This window comes from Lissotriton helveticus, chromosome 12 (assembly GCF_964261635.1).
Source record: "Lissotriton helveticus chromosome 12, aLisHel1.1, whole genome shotgun sequence".
Lineage (NCBI taxonomy): Eukaryota > Metazoa > Chordata > Amphibia > Caudata > Salamandridae > Lissotriton > Lissotriton helveticus.
The window spans coordinates 492,887,416-492,902,961 of record NC_136073.1 but is presented as its reverse complement, the minus strand read 5'-3'; the positions used below and the strand labels follow the sequence as shown (position 1 = coordinate 492,902,961).

At 39.3% G+C, this 15,546-nt stretch overlaps 1 protein-coding gene across 1 annotated transcript in view; it reads right to left on the bottom strand.

Annotated features, from left to right (window-relative positions):
• LOC144797613 (fatty acyl-CoA hydrolase precursor, medium chain-like) overlaps window positions 1-15,546 on the bottom strand; it is a 413,977-nt gene that overhangs the window by 364,243 nt on the left and 34,188 nt on the right. Inside the window, exon 3 of the mRNA XM_078668304.1 lies at window positions 464-668. Coding sequence (XP_078524430.1) covers window positions 464-668 — 205 coding nt within the window. The remainder of the gene's footprint in view (window positions 1-463; window positions 669-15,546) is intronic.

Here is a 15,546-nt window from a genome sequence, read left to right as displayed (position 1 = left end):
AAAGCGCACTTTACGTGACGAGCTGGGCTCGTCATGAGCGTGCGAGGAGGCTACCTCATGACGAGCCCAGCTCGTCATCAGCGTCGAAGGGGTTAAATGAGTTACTGAATTAATTTAAAATTGCTCATGGTTATCCGATTTCTGTGGCTGGTTTGTTGTTGTTAAGGTGACTGGGGGGACCAGGAGGGATGTGGCTGAATTTTATAAAATACTAATTGAAGATTTTCCAGACAACTAATTTTTGGAACCACTTTATCAAACAGTGCAGCCTACCTCCCTGACCAAAGTATTGCAGAACAGTCATCTTGAAATAAATAATTGTTTCTAAGATGGATTTGCTTCCGAGTTTTCTAAATGTTCTTCCCTGTACAGTGTGTTAAATGCTCTTTCATGGAGGGTAGCAGGACCTTTCAAATCAGATTGAATATGGCTGACACATGACAATCAAACATTGCTTTCTTACATTGGAGGGTAGGCCGTTGCCTCCCTGACATTGTTCCATGGCTCAGGACGCTCTGGAGGAGAGAATCTCAATGCTCCAAGTGGGGGTTTTGCAAAGGGAACTCCAAGGAATGCATTAATAGCTTTATCTGTTCCCTTAACTCCGAGCTGTGTTCCTTGAAGTTGACCATATTTTGTTGTTACAAGTGGGTGTTTATCCTTTTCTCCTGTGTAAAATAAAATCATAAAAATTATACATTCTTTCCTTAAATATGAATACTTTTTAAAGAACATGCAGTGCACAACCAAAGCTTTTAGTATACTGTGCATCTCACAATCAAATGTTCTCAGGGTTATTTCACTTAATTTTGCTCATGTTTCGACCTGACTTTGCTCAATTTGCAGTGCTTATATTCTCTGGATTACACCAGCCATGCAGTGTCCAAACTATCCCCTGCAATATTTGGCACATTATTCAGTTTCACAAGCACATAGTCAGGGAGTCTGGGGTACAGACTCATACGATAAAGGAGTCTTGAGAGTATGCTAGAGGCAAACACAGAGGTGAGATTCCCGAGGAAGGAATAGCGGAATCTCTCAGAGGAGACATTGAAGTGGAAGTGGGAGTGAATGCCATTTTTGATCTGCTTCTTAAAGTGTGAAGACTGATCCGGAATTACTCTAAGGGGCTCCACCTTGGAACTGCAGGTCGCGGATTCAGAGAGGCTACAGAGTATTGTGCCTAAGGGCCTAAATTGTTAGGAGCGGTTAGCAATTTAGTTTTCTTCAAGTTAAGTTTGAAGAAATGGGGTTCCTTGCATGGATGAATGGCCACTAGACATTCTATATGAGCATATACATGTTATCCATAACTTGTGAATTTCAGGTGGTTTAGATATTGGATTGTAATCGAAATATTCCCTTAACTGAAGAGTTTTATTGTAATGTATTATAATACAGTCATCAAAATTGTCTCTGTTGTCACAGTTAACTTACCCTTTCTATTAAAAAGGCCTTTTTATTGGCTAATACATGTAACACCATGTAATGATTTCTAGCAAAAGTTGTCAGACAATTAGAATGTTCAGGTCTGTTCCACTTAGTTTATTTTTTAATGTACTTTATTCGATAAAAACATTTATCATAAAAGTCTGTACATCCCTATACAATCATAATTAAAATTCCATCAATCAATTGTACATACAAGCATACATGGACCATTTTAAAAACAGATAAATATATATATACACAATAAAACACATAGAAAATCTCATATAGGTATAAAAACTTTATCAGTCCACAGTCAGAACTTTTTTCGGGGGGGTCGCTTTTAACAGCCTTAATCGAGTCTGCCAAGCGCTACCCAGAAACTTTGATACCCCGCATACTACCATCAGGGATGACGTGTTGGTGGTCAGGACACGTAAAGCCATCTTATGGCACCCGAGGCCCAACTCCTTCCAGATTGGTTTTAACCAAGTTTTCCTAGCGGCCTTGTAAGCAGGACATGCAAAGAGAAAATGGGCCACAGACTCATTAGGGGCAAAGCATCCGGGGCAAGAAGAGACGGGGGAGCCTGACTTTTTCCAACCGGCGGTGATTCCATTCACCGGGAGGGTCCCAACCCCCAGCTTTAAGTAGAGATCTGTCCCTGGGTTTTTGTATAAAATCCAGGAATAGTTCCAAACTCCTCACAGGTTTATGTGACAGAAATTTCTCACTGAGGGTCCCCCATTTACAGATACTTAGCTCTTCCTGCTGTACCGTTCCAATATATCCTCTTTAATATTTGTTTCGAGGGAGGACATTGGCTACCCTATGCTTCACCCAGCCCAAATTTCACGACCAACTGCCTGAGATTACCCAACCGCATGATCTTATTTCCAGTGTTGAGTTTGATTAATTCATCAAGGACAATTTCGTAGTTTGCCAACTCTGGTGTTCGTCTGAGGCAAGCCCAGAAGAGTAGCGGGCACAGGCAGACTATGTCTTTAAATGCTCGCTTCCCCATCTCATGCAGTAAAGGTTTTACAGGCGTAGAAACGGGGAGTGAAACCAAGTTTCTTAGAAATTTATTTTCAGATCTTACTAGATCGGCAGTGTTCTCCGACCCCCATAGCTCTGATCCATAAATTGCCGATGACAGTGCCTTCCCTGCATACATCTCAAGGGCAGGGGCTATAGGTTTACTCATAGGCTCTCTATGTACCCTTAAAATTGCACCTGATGCTCTCTTATGATTTATAAGCATTTTGGCCATATGATCTTTCCAGTTCATCCGGCTGTTCACCCTTACCCCCAAATAATCAAAAGAATCTACCATCTCCAGTGGAGTGCCATTGAGGGAGATGTTGTTCCTAAACCTCTTTGAGGGTGACATGGCCATCAGCTTCGTTTTAGAGGTGTTAATAGTAAGGCCATTCTCATCGCAGAATGAGCTAAAACGGTCTAACAACTTTTGGAGGCCTGCTGGGGTTTTAGATAACAGGAGGGTGTCGTCAGCAAAGAGCAGGGTGGGCATTTTCTCCCCCGCCAGGACTGGGGCGTCGGCCGAGATCTCCCTCAGATGATCCACCACCCCATTTACAAATAGGGAGAACAAGGTCGGCGCCATCACACAGCCCTGGCGGACCCCCCCTGCTCACAGCTACCTGTCAGCTGCCCATTATCCCTCCATCTAATCCTAGCATAATTCCCCTCATGCAATTTCACAATGAGCACAAGAAGGGCAATGGGGAAGCCAAGTTTTTGCAATAACTGCCATAGTTTATGGCGTGGCACCAGGTCAAAGGCCATCTTGAGGTCTATAAATGCCAAGTAAAGGCTACCTTTACCTATCGTAACGATCTTCCAGTACACAGCAAAAACTCTGAATACTTGGTCCATTGTACCCACCTTTTTCCTAAAACCCGCTTGGAAGTGGGAAAGAATACTCTTTTCTTCTAGCCATGACCCCACCCTAGCGATAATGACCCTGCCAACCACCTTTTGGATCACGTCAATCAAACTGATCGGGCTGTAGTTAGCAGGGTCATTTCTCTCCCCCTTTTTAAATACTGTCACAACCTCTGCTCCCTTCCACGAGTCCGGGACTTTGTAATTAAATTCATTATTCGGGAGATGAGGTTTGCCCAGGTTTCGGGGTCATATAAAAGCAGGTCCCCCGGGAGTCCATCAGGGCCTGCAGCCTTACCCGAGGCTAAGTTCTTTATAGCCACCTGCACCTCGGTAGTGCTAAATGGTTCCTCAGGAGCCTGGAATTCTGACCCGGGATCAACAGGGCTAGTCATGAGGGGACCTGGTTCAGCTCCACCACAATACAAGTCATGAAACTGTAAAAACCATTGCTGTTCTGTTATATGGTTAGAAATTGGGTTATTTCCCATTTTCTTGGCCTTATTAATTAAATCCCAAAATAACCTAGAATCTTTCTTCTGGGATGCACATTTGAGATCCTGCCAGTGTTGTACCTCCCAGTCACGCTTTGCAAACACTATTGCCCTGGCATAGTCCTTTCTAGCTGATCTTACTAAGGATGGATCTTTTTTAAACAGTGCTGAGGTTAGCATCTTCCTCTTACCCTTACACTGGTCCGTGTACCAAGGAAAACTTGTTTTTTGTGGGCACTGTTTCTGTTTACCATTACCCTCCACAGAGAAACACTGGCCCAATTTTTCAATTATGTTGTTATAATCTTTAACAAATGAGTGACCCACGGGACAATCAATTGTCCCCTCATATTGTTTCAACACATCAGTGTACAGTGTTATATGTTCACTAATCATATCTATAGTTCCTGCCTGGAATTTCACCCAGTCCCACTTCAACCGCTGATTACAATTCGAGAGCACAACCTCCTCAGATAATTTTAGGGGGCTTATACTTCTATTTACATTAATTGTTCCCCAATTTAATCTCATACATAAGGGGTTGTGATCGCTGTCTTGGGACGGTATCACTTCCATGTCTAGTAAACTGTCCAAAAGGCGGGTGTCCAATAAGATATAGTTTATACGAGATGGGCTATTGAGCCTATTGAATGCGTTAGCCCCGTCTTGGTCAGAGGTTGTTCTTCCATTTATCGCTCTTAAATTATATTCTAGGGTTAGGGCGTTGATCTGGATTGCCCTAGGAGACCATCTTTTAATAGGTGCCAGCGTCAAGGTTTGTATGGACCATTTAGCATCTTCCTCTGCTGTTCCTAGGAAGTCTTCCCGCCTTAAAGGTTCGTAGGTACAATTTAGATCCCCAGCCACAATGATTTCAGAGAGTGGGGGGCTATTAGCTAATTCCGACTCGAAGGCTGCTATTGTAGAAGAAATGTGGGCCCCCGGGGATCCTCTCGCGTAGATATTATACAATTCTACATTGTCTGACTTCTGATTCCCCTTAATAGTAAGATGTAAAATGTCCTCTGACATGGAATTATTATTTATAATTGCCCAATTTAATGCTATCCTAACCCAGATGTGGAGCCCCCCTTACGGTTGACCTTTACCGGAATTTGTTGCGGGTGTGTAGAAGGTGGAATACCCAGATTTATATATTGGATAGGTACTCCAAGTCTCCTGAAACATGCAGACATCAAACTTTTCGATGAAAACGTTCCATTCAGGTATGGATACATTTTTTTGTAGTCCTGCTATGTTCCAGGAGAGTATCTGCAAATCCCTTGGTATTATTTCTGGGGCAACTACATGGACAGGCTCTCTTCCGATCTTCCCCTCCCCTCTACAATGACTTGGTTCTGCTCTATGTATAGATAGCATGCTATCTCCCTCTTCCCTTTCTTGTGGGATTTCATCCAGTCAATCAATACTATTAAGGTCAGATATACTTTGTTCCCTGTCTGTAGATCATTGAGGTAAGCGTCTGATTTGAATGTCAGAATGTTTGGAGGGTGCGGTACTATATTCCAGGGCCACTAGGTTCTCTGCCAATTCCACGTTAGACAACTCTAGTTCGATACAATCTGTACGTGAGCTCAATAGAGAAACACTTTTTACCCTTACCATGTCCTCCCTGATAATGGACCTACAGCCCCTCACATACAGTAGTCAGTGTACTGCTTTATTGGTGATAGTCTCACTACTTTCATAGTTAGATTTATTATCTAATTTGGGGACCTTAGTCATATAGGCTACTGTTGCAGGATTTCTTAGCGGGGACCTGTTTTTAATTGCTCCTTGTTGAGGTCGAGCCCCAATGGATGATTTTTGGTGAGTGAGAATAAAAGAACCTGGTCCTAGACTCTTAGCTCCAGTGTCCTCATCCTTCCCTCTAGAGCCTGTGTCCCTCCTGTTTATATCTTGTTTAACGGGTGACAGACGGGGACCCTTGGGCGCATTACTGGCCACCCTCGATCCACCCACCCCTTTCGCTAATATGGGTGTTAGGCATAACGCATAAGGTCTGCCCATTTTAGCAGTTGGTAATGGAGGGGAGACTATGTTTGTGTTTGTACCTCGAGTTTGGTCCTTTTTCCTCAATAATTCTGCCAACATCTATTTTATCAACTCTACATCCCTACCAAGCATGTCAACTCTATGCAGTATAAGCAAGTTTTTGTTCTCACAGCTAATACACCATCGGGGGGCATCATTATTATCTTCTGTGGCCCTACTTACACTTGCTGGGGCATCTAACGACTCCCCTGATAGTTTTTCTAGAGCCGCACATCTATTTGAGCAGGGAATACCATCCATGATGCTATCTTCGATAGGGGCTAAGTTGGTAGCGCCCACGACTGCTTTATCAGGTATTACATTTGGGGGAATATTCTCCACTAATCCCTCTGCCGGTGATGGAGCAAGGTGAAGAACAAGATTTTGTTCAAACTTGCAAAGTTAATCTCCCATAATAATATGAATTGAATTAATAAACATGTGGTGAAATTACTAATCAACTTAGTATAAGAATTTATTCATCAGTACACGCGGGATTAACTAATGTGCTTTATGCTGCAAATGCAAAGAAAAATAATAAACTAACCTTGTCTATTGTCTTTGTCAATATTAAAAGCGGCTGTTTAACTAATGGCATGTGCTTATTTTGTGTGCTTATGTTATGTCTTTTCTGTGACAAAAAGCTCGCGGAGATTCATCCAGTTCAAAGAAGAAAAGTAAATATAATGCTGCTTTTGTGTGCTTTGCTAGGTAACATATTAACGGGTTTAATTAGTTTTGGGGGTGGGTAACAGAATGGGTCTCAATTCTTTAATTAATTGATGTCTTGTGTTTGATTAAATAATAGTTTCCAAAGTGAGGCCTAAAGATCGTTCAGAAAAATGGCTAACAGAGGTACAGATGCGAAAGCTTGTCCAGAGTGGAGCCTTGCACATGCGCAGTTGTGAAGATTTTTACCACGCTGACATCAATATTTGAAAAGCAGTTCATTCATTGTGCAGAACGTGTTATCGGAGGAAAGGCTCAAGGACAGGAATTAGATGTGTCTGCCAAGGCTAGGAAGCTATAGTTTGAGACTCGTGGAGAAAGTATCATTCTTGAGGAAGCCGAAAGACATGGAAATAAGAGACAATAGGGCTTATGTAAAAGCCTGGACATGGTCAAGGAATGGTAGTGACCTAATGTTTTTATCATGGACTGACACGAGACAGCCAATGAGAAGCTTGGATTTCTACGAAAGAATGTAAAATGTAGAAAGTTTAGTTAGAAAGAAAGGTATAAAACCTGATGTTATGAGCAGGAGGGCGCTTCTCGCTTTCCGATTCCTCAATGAAGTGACGTGCTGTTGGACTCTTTGGCGCACGTAAGGACAGCAGACTTTAAATGATTTTTCCTTTCTAGGTGAAGTGAGAATTAGACAGGGAAATAGATTTAGGGAATGGAAACTGTTATTCTGCTAATAATTTATGTTTTCTGATTTTGCTTTGAGAGTGTCAGTCTAATAAGTCATTCTTTATTAAAATGCTGCTTTCTTATTTGCTAATAAAATAAAGATTCTTAACTAAATGCTCTTTCTTTGAAAAATAAAGCTAATAAAAATTAGATTTGAAATGACAAGCTGGTCTTGTTTATTCATGGTCTAGTTTCCATCAGTTGATCCAATCACCTTAGTGGCTTAATTATAAATGTTATAAGTTTAAAACCATGGTGAGAATAGACAAACTGCAGATGTATATAATTATGTAAATAAATTGTGAATACTTCGATTAATTAGGCCACATGATTCAGTTGCTCAAAAATTGTCTCGTTGGTTTATGGCCTTTATGAGAGTTTTATGATTAATGGTGAGAATCATGGTGATAGGTAGAGTTTGTGAGACAGTTTTTCATTAGGAGCGCTGGATCAATTTCTTGGTAGCAGAGTTTGGTTACTATGGTAACTGGCATGTTACATGGTAGAACATAGGATTGATGACTAAAACATGTTAAGGTTGTTCAGTTGTTATATGTAGTCGAAAGGTTTTTTCCAGCAGTGTGAAAATTTCTGGTTTTGCCGGCAAGTGAAGTGTGACAGGTGAAGTTACACAGTGCATTTGTTCTGTTTCAAAATAGTGGTATTGCCGCATATCACTAGTGTTGTGGACGTACAGCACAAGTTTAAGGATTTTAGGTATGTAAGGTAAAATGCATAGTGAGGATTGTCTATGAAATCGTAGCTTTTGAGTATAGGGACCTATGTCCTGTTCTAAAACTTACTGTGAAAAGAGTAGTAGAATATATCCAAGCTTGAGTGAAGGGTAAGGAAGCGTCATCTATTTTACTGGCGAGTGAGGATTTCTATTGGTGGGTTAGAGTCCTACTATAGATTCATGAATGTATGGTTAGGGATTTTTCCGTTTGAATGTGCGTAAATGAATTTGTGATATTCGATCAAGTGAAACTCTGAATTGTTTCTATAAGTGCATTCGGAGAGAAACAAGTTCGTTATTACCTACTAGAAGGTTAGAGTAGCCTTACTTTATCGACGAATTTAAATATTCTGTGAGAATAGCGTCGTCCATTTCACGCAAAAGAATACTTGAATGTTTGAAAAAGCTATCACTTTATTTTAGCGAAACAGGCAAATGGTTTGTTTTGTGGAGTTACTAACTGAATTCAATTGAAAGATTTGTAAATATGGCGCTGTGAAAATATTTTGTAAAGGAGGTGTTAGAGCGGAGCGAGGGACAGAGAAACTGCAGAGACAGTATACGTCACAGGTGTCGCGCTGTGATTGGCTAACATACGTCACAGTATTCCCGCACTGATTGGCTCTTTCTGTAAAGCAGTAATTCTATTGGTTGAGCAAAATAGTGACGAGGCTTAACCGGATTGGCTTGTTGGTGAGTTTCGCGCACGGATTGGTTGGAATCACGGAACAACAAGGAAGTAGTTACGATCTTTTACGAAGCAAGGGATATTGTTTAAAAACATGGATTATTAATACATAAAGGAGAAAAAGAAACTTTCATGGTTTCAGAAATTGAAAATTAAAATTAAACCGGACAAGAAAATTGAAACGCGAGGTGGAAGATTACTTCATAAGTACAAAACACCTGCAGCTTATATGTTAGATGAATATGGCTATCATACTTGTCTATGGATTGAGAATTGGATGTAGTATACCGAGAATGATTGTGCATTAGCATGGCCAGAAGATGGATCATTTAACATAGGGGTTTTGACAAATTTAAGAGAAAGGATGACAAATCTTGTACCAAAGCCCAGACCTACTCCATTTGAGGCTTTAGCTGAATGGGAGGATGAAATGTTTGAAATAGAACAAGAGAATATAGGAATAGCAAGAGGTACTGGATTAGGTTTTAATAGGGAAACACATGAGGATAGAATGCGTCGATGGAGACGTGAAAACACATGTGATGGTTTATACCCAGCGAGAATGATTAATGAGGTAACTGGACAAAAGAATGCCCAAAAGAAAAAGAAAAATAGTGAAGAAAGTGATGTAGAAGATGCGGTTTTAGAAGAAATTTATATTAGGAAACCGCCACCTTATCAACCAGTTTGTTCATGGTCTTCCCCAAGTGCTCCACCAAGAGAAATTATTGATGAGACATCTCCCAGATCAAATTCGAATATTAGAAAAACACCTGAAAGAGTAGAAACAAGATGTAATTCTAGTATATCAGGTGAAAATAGAAATTATGCTGAAACTCCAGTTCAGAGAAATGAAACCCCAAGAAATGGAATGAGAACAGAAAGGTGTGAGGAGTTACCAAATACCTCAGAATATTTTCGTTCAAAAGATGAATTAATACAGCAGTTAACTAAAAACATGGAAGCAGTAACAGTACCTGTAACAATTGGACCTGTTCTTCCAGTATTTGATCAAAGGGAAGTTAGACATTCAGCTTTAATTGTTCCATTAAATGCATAAATACAGAATGTGCAGAAATTTTTTATTCGGACTTATCTGAAATACATCGAGAGAAAACAATGATGCCTGATTTAACTTTTAATCAAAGTTTTTCATGTAAAAATCCATCTGGTGCAGAATCTGATGCTGGAACTCCAGAAAAGAGCTTGAATAAAATAGATTTATCACAAAGCCCTGAATCTAAATTACTTGATGTTGCAAAACTGAAAGCAGATATAGAAGAATTAATAATTGGGACAATTGGAACTGACAGTTTGAAAGCATATCAGGATGATGAATTATTATTTATTTGCAAAAGCATAACATGGAAAACGAAAAACAAATATGACCAATTAGAGGAAATAGCTTTTGAATTAGAAGTAGATTTAAGTAAGCAGAAAGGTTTGCAGAAAACATATAGGGTGGATTTCTCTGAAAAAGACATTGAAAATTTGAATACTACAGGAAGAATAACTCGAATTAAAGAATTGATTGTAATTCTGAGAAAATGGGGTGAATTAAGCAAATGGAGAATAAAATGGTCAAAGAAAAGAGAGGAAGACAGAACAAGCTTAGCTTTTCCTGCCAGAGAAAAGGAAGCAGTAGCAAACGAGTTTCCAATGAGAGAAATACCGGGAGGAGGGTATGTACATGCTCCATGGACCAGACAAGACATTTTACTGTTTACAAATGATTTTCCTCGATTGACAGAAAAACCTGTAGAATGGTATCGACAGGTAGACAGATTTGTGAAAGTTTCAAAAGTGTTGTGGGTTGATCTTGATGGATTCTTTGACATAGTTGTCCCATCAGATTTATGGACAGAATGTAACATTTCTATAGATTGGCCTACAGAGGAACCTGCTCGAAATAAAGTAGCAGGTGCACCTTCAGCAGACGTAATAAAAATGTATGAAAAGGTAATTGTCTGGTTGAAAAACAAGATTCCCCCAAAGGAAGTAGACTGGGTTAAAATAGATAGAACAACTCAAGAGCCAAAAGAATCAGTCATTCATTTTATGAAAGATTACTGCTGGTATTTAAACAATACAGTGGTTATGAAAGTTTAAGTGAAAAGAACATGAGCCATTTTATATACAGATTTGTATATGGCTTGAGACCTGAAATTGGTGAAATGATAAGATCTGGAATAGTTGGTTGGCAATCACTCACAGTAGATGAAATTTTGAGAAAAGCAAAATACTGTAGTGATGAAATTGATGCTAAACAAAAGAAGCTAAAAGAAAAGGCTATGTGGGATCAGGTAAAAGTGGCTGAACAACAAATAGCAACTTTAGGAAATAAAAATGTTGATCATAATCAAGGGCAATTTAAAGGTAAATATAATAAACCAAAATTGATGGGTAATATTGAAAAGCTAAAACAGAAACTCCATGTTTCAATTGTGGCGAAATTGGACACTGGAAGAGCGAATGTAAGAATCCGCCCAGAAATTTGTTAAAAAATGCATCATTAAATCCACAGATGCAGAATGAGATAAATCAGCAGCAACAGCTACAGCGACAGGTAGTGATTCAACAAAGTCAGATTCCACAGCCATCACTTCCAAACTGTTTAAATGTGCAGAGATACAGTGCAGAAACAGGATTCAACGGAGGTGAACAGGTAAACAGATCATCAAGAGTGAATATGCCAAATGTTTCTCAACAGTATTAGTTGAAAGAAGATGGAGGGAGTGAATCTGAGGATTACTTCTGACGGTGCCTGAGAGAGGAGGAAGAGTGTGTGCTTGGAGCCACTCTTGAGGTAGATCAATCTGGTCCATTTGTTAATGGTAAAGTGAATGACGTATAAATTACTTTCCTAGTGGATACAGGTGCTACCCGTTCTACTGTTAGATCAGTGGAAATAGAAAACCTACCTCTCTCTGGTGACAAGATCCAAGTAGTAGGCGTAGCCAATCATCAAATTAAAACCGATTTAACTGAACCAGTTGAAGTTGAAATTGGTAAATTTAAGGACATGCATAGATTTGTAGTTTGTGACAGCAGTCCTGTAAATCTGTTAGGTAGGGATATTCTCTGCAAGATAAATTGTAAAATATATTGCTCACCGGATCGTATTGAGCTCCAAACTCCAGAAGAAGATGGCCTATACAAATTAACAATGTTAATGGTTGAGGCAGAAGAGAGTAAATTATATCCTGTGTTTGATAAAAAGTAATTTACCAGAAGAATTAAAAGAGACAGTGAATGTTAAAATTTGGGATTTCACTGGAGATGAAATGGGTTTGATGAAAAATGTAGACAGAGTTAAAATATCAGTAAAACAAGGAGCAGATTATCCAAACATTCCTCAGTATAAAATGAAAGCAGAAGTGATTGAAGGAGTTACTCCTGTAATAGACAAATTCATAAAACAAGGTGTTTTAAGAGAAATTGAAAGCACTCCATGTAATTCACCGAGAATGGGAATTAAAAAGCCAAATGGAACTTTCAGGATTGTTCAAGACCTGAGAAAGATTAATCAAATTGTTGTTCCATGTTGCCCAGTTGTACCAAACCCAGCGGTAATTTTATATCAGATTCCGCATGATGCAGAATGGTATACAGTTATTGATTTATGTAACGCATTCTTTACTGTTCCATTGCATCCAGAGAGCCAGCAAATGTTTGCGTTCCGGTTCAAAGAGCGTATCCTAGCATGGTGTCAAATCCCTCAAGGGTACACTGAAAGTGCATCTATTTTTAATCAGTTGCTAAAGAAATCCTTGGAAAACCTAGATTTACCTGGAAAATCTACGTTAGTGCAGTATATTGATGACCTTGTAGCTGCAAAAACAAGAGATAATTGTGTGACAGATACCATTACTCTTTTTAATCATCTGGCAGATGAGGGACAAAGTGTCACTTGCAAAATTACAGTTTTGCAAACAAGAAGTAAAATATCTTGGTCACAGAATTGCAAAGGGAATCAGACAAGTGACAACAGAAAGAATAAAAATGATTCAAGCAATGCAACCTCCAAAAACACAGAGACAGGTTAGAATGTTTCTAGGAATGGTAGGTTATTGTCGCCAATGGATTAGTGGATTTTCAGTAATTGCAAAGCCACTGCAGAGACTGACAAAAGCAGACATAAAAGACCCAATTTGCTTAACTGATACTGAATTAGAAGCTTTTGAACAGTAAAAGAAAAGTTTGTGTGAAGCTCCAGCTTTGGGAATGCCTGATTATGAAAAAGAATTTGAGCTGTATTGCAGTGAACGAGAAGGTTGTGCATTATCAGTTCTGATTCAAAGACATGGAAGACTGAGAAAGCCAATAGCATATTTCTCAGCTGTTCTTTATCCTGTGGCAAAAGCATTACCAGGTTGCTTAAAAGCAGTAGCTGCAACAAGTGTAAGTTTGGAACTAAGTGAAGGAATAATAATGGGATTTCCTGTAAAAGTATATGTACCACACTCAGTTGAAATTCTTCTCACGAGAAGCAAAACACAGCATTTGACAAATAACATGTTGACAAAATATGAAAAGACTATCCTTGGGTCGGATAATGTCTCTATTGCAAGATGTGTGAATTTAAATCCTTCCACATTATTACCTGATGGTACTGAAACAGAAGTCAGGAATGAGGTTGATCATGAATGCCTGGATGTATTAGAATACTGCACAAAACCTAGGCAAGACATAAAAGATGTCCCATTAGAAGAATCAGATTATGTTTTATTTGTTGATGGTTCATGCTTAAGAACAGATGAAGGTGTTCTGAGTGCAGCATATTCTGTGTGCACAGTTGCAGATGTAATTGAAGCATCCTGTCTCAAAGGAATTCGTTCAGCTCAAGTAGCAGAATTGATTTCTTTGATTCGTGCATGTGAAATGGCAAAAGAGCTAAAAGTTACCATAGTGACTGATAGTCAGTATGGTTATGGCGTAGTCCATGACTATGGTCAGCTCTGGTCTCAAAGAGGTTATTTAACTTCTGCGGGATCACCAATCAGAAATGCAAAATTGATCAAGAGGCTAATCGATGGAATTCAAATGCAAGAGAAAATTGCAGTTGTGAAGTGCACAGCACATCAAAAAGGTGAAGACTACATCACAAAAGGAAATTTGTATGCTGATACAATAGCAAACTTCTGTGCAAAGAATAATATGTCTATTAATCGGGAAAAAGACAATGAACATGTTTTGAACTCACTTATGCTAACATCTGTAGTTGAAACTTGGCAAGGAGTAAAAGAATTGCAATATGAGGCAGATGATGAGGAGAAAGATACATGGTTAAAAGCAGGATGTGGACAGAGGGAAGAAGATGAGATTTGGGTTTACAAAGATGACAGACCAATAATGCCAGATAGCATGATTTCTAACATGGCTCGCATGTATCATGGTCCAGGACATATAGGCAGAGATTCAATGATTAGATTATTTAGACAAACATGGTATAATCCAAAATTCCGAATAATTGCAGAATCCCTTTGTCAGAGATGTTTAATATGCCAGCAGATCAATCCAAATAGAAAAATAGTTGTGAGCATGGGATCCATAGGACGGGAGGGTGGTCAATTTCCCATATTACAGCTTGACTTCATTGACATGCCACCTCATAACAAGCTCAAATAAGTCTTGGTGATAATCTGTCTGTTTTCGAGATGGGTGGAAGCGTTCCCAACACGTCACAATGATTCAGTTACTATGGCAAAATTGCTTTTGAGAGAAATCATACCAAGGTATGGATTTCCGGTGACGGTCGAGACTGATCGTGGTACACATTTTAAAAACAGATTGTCAAAATTGATTTGTGAAGCACTGGATATAAAGCAAAAGCTGCATTGTGCTTACAGACCAGAAGCATCAGGTGTTGTTGAGCAAGTGAATGGTACAATAAAGAACAGAATAGCAAAAATGTGTTTAGCGACAGGTATGAAGTGGACTGATGCACTTCCACTTGTTCTGATGTCTTTGAGAAGCATTCCAGATAGAAAAACAGGTTTGAGCCCCTATGAAATCCTTATGGGCAGAGTCATGAGGCAAGCATTTGTTCCAGTTGACAAACTGTTGAGCATTAATGATAGTGTCATTATGGATTACTGCAAAAATCTATCTGATGTGGTAACTTCTGGGTTCCATCAGGTGGGAACTGAAGTAATTACAAAAGAGAAAGAACAAGCTCATGATCTGTTACCAGGAGACTGGTTGAGAACAAAAGTACACCGGAGAAGAAACTGCCTAGTACCAAGGTGGCAGAAAGTAAGACAGGTAATATTAGTCACAACAAATGCAGTAAAGTGTAGAGGACTGAAGAGATGGGTTCATGCTAGTCATACCATACGAGTGCCAGCACCTGAAAATCCTGACGAAGGTGATACAACAGCTGATTCAGATTCTGAAGAAGAACCCGAAAGAAATCCAGATCCTGAAGATCGATAAGAAAGTCGACATCTGGAAAATTCAAATGCGAATAAGGCATTGAATGAAGAAAATGAAGAGATTGTAATACAAGATTCCGAAAATGAAGAAGATCTGCCAGATCAAGTAGCAGAAAAAGAAACTGAACAAGTGGTGATTTAAGATCAGGAGAGTATTGAAAAGCAGATTGGAAGCTCTGGAAGAAGGAACGAAAATTCTGAAACTGGTGAATTGGAAGTAATTAAAGAAGAAGAAGAAGACGAAATTCCAAGTACTAGCTATAAGGATGATGTTCCTAACAGAGTGAAACTGCCGAGTAAAGAAGTACCTGAATGTAAAGCTGATAACACAGAAAGTGAAACAGATGAAAGTGGAGATGAATCAAAAGTGAAATGTTCAAGAAAAAGAGC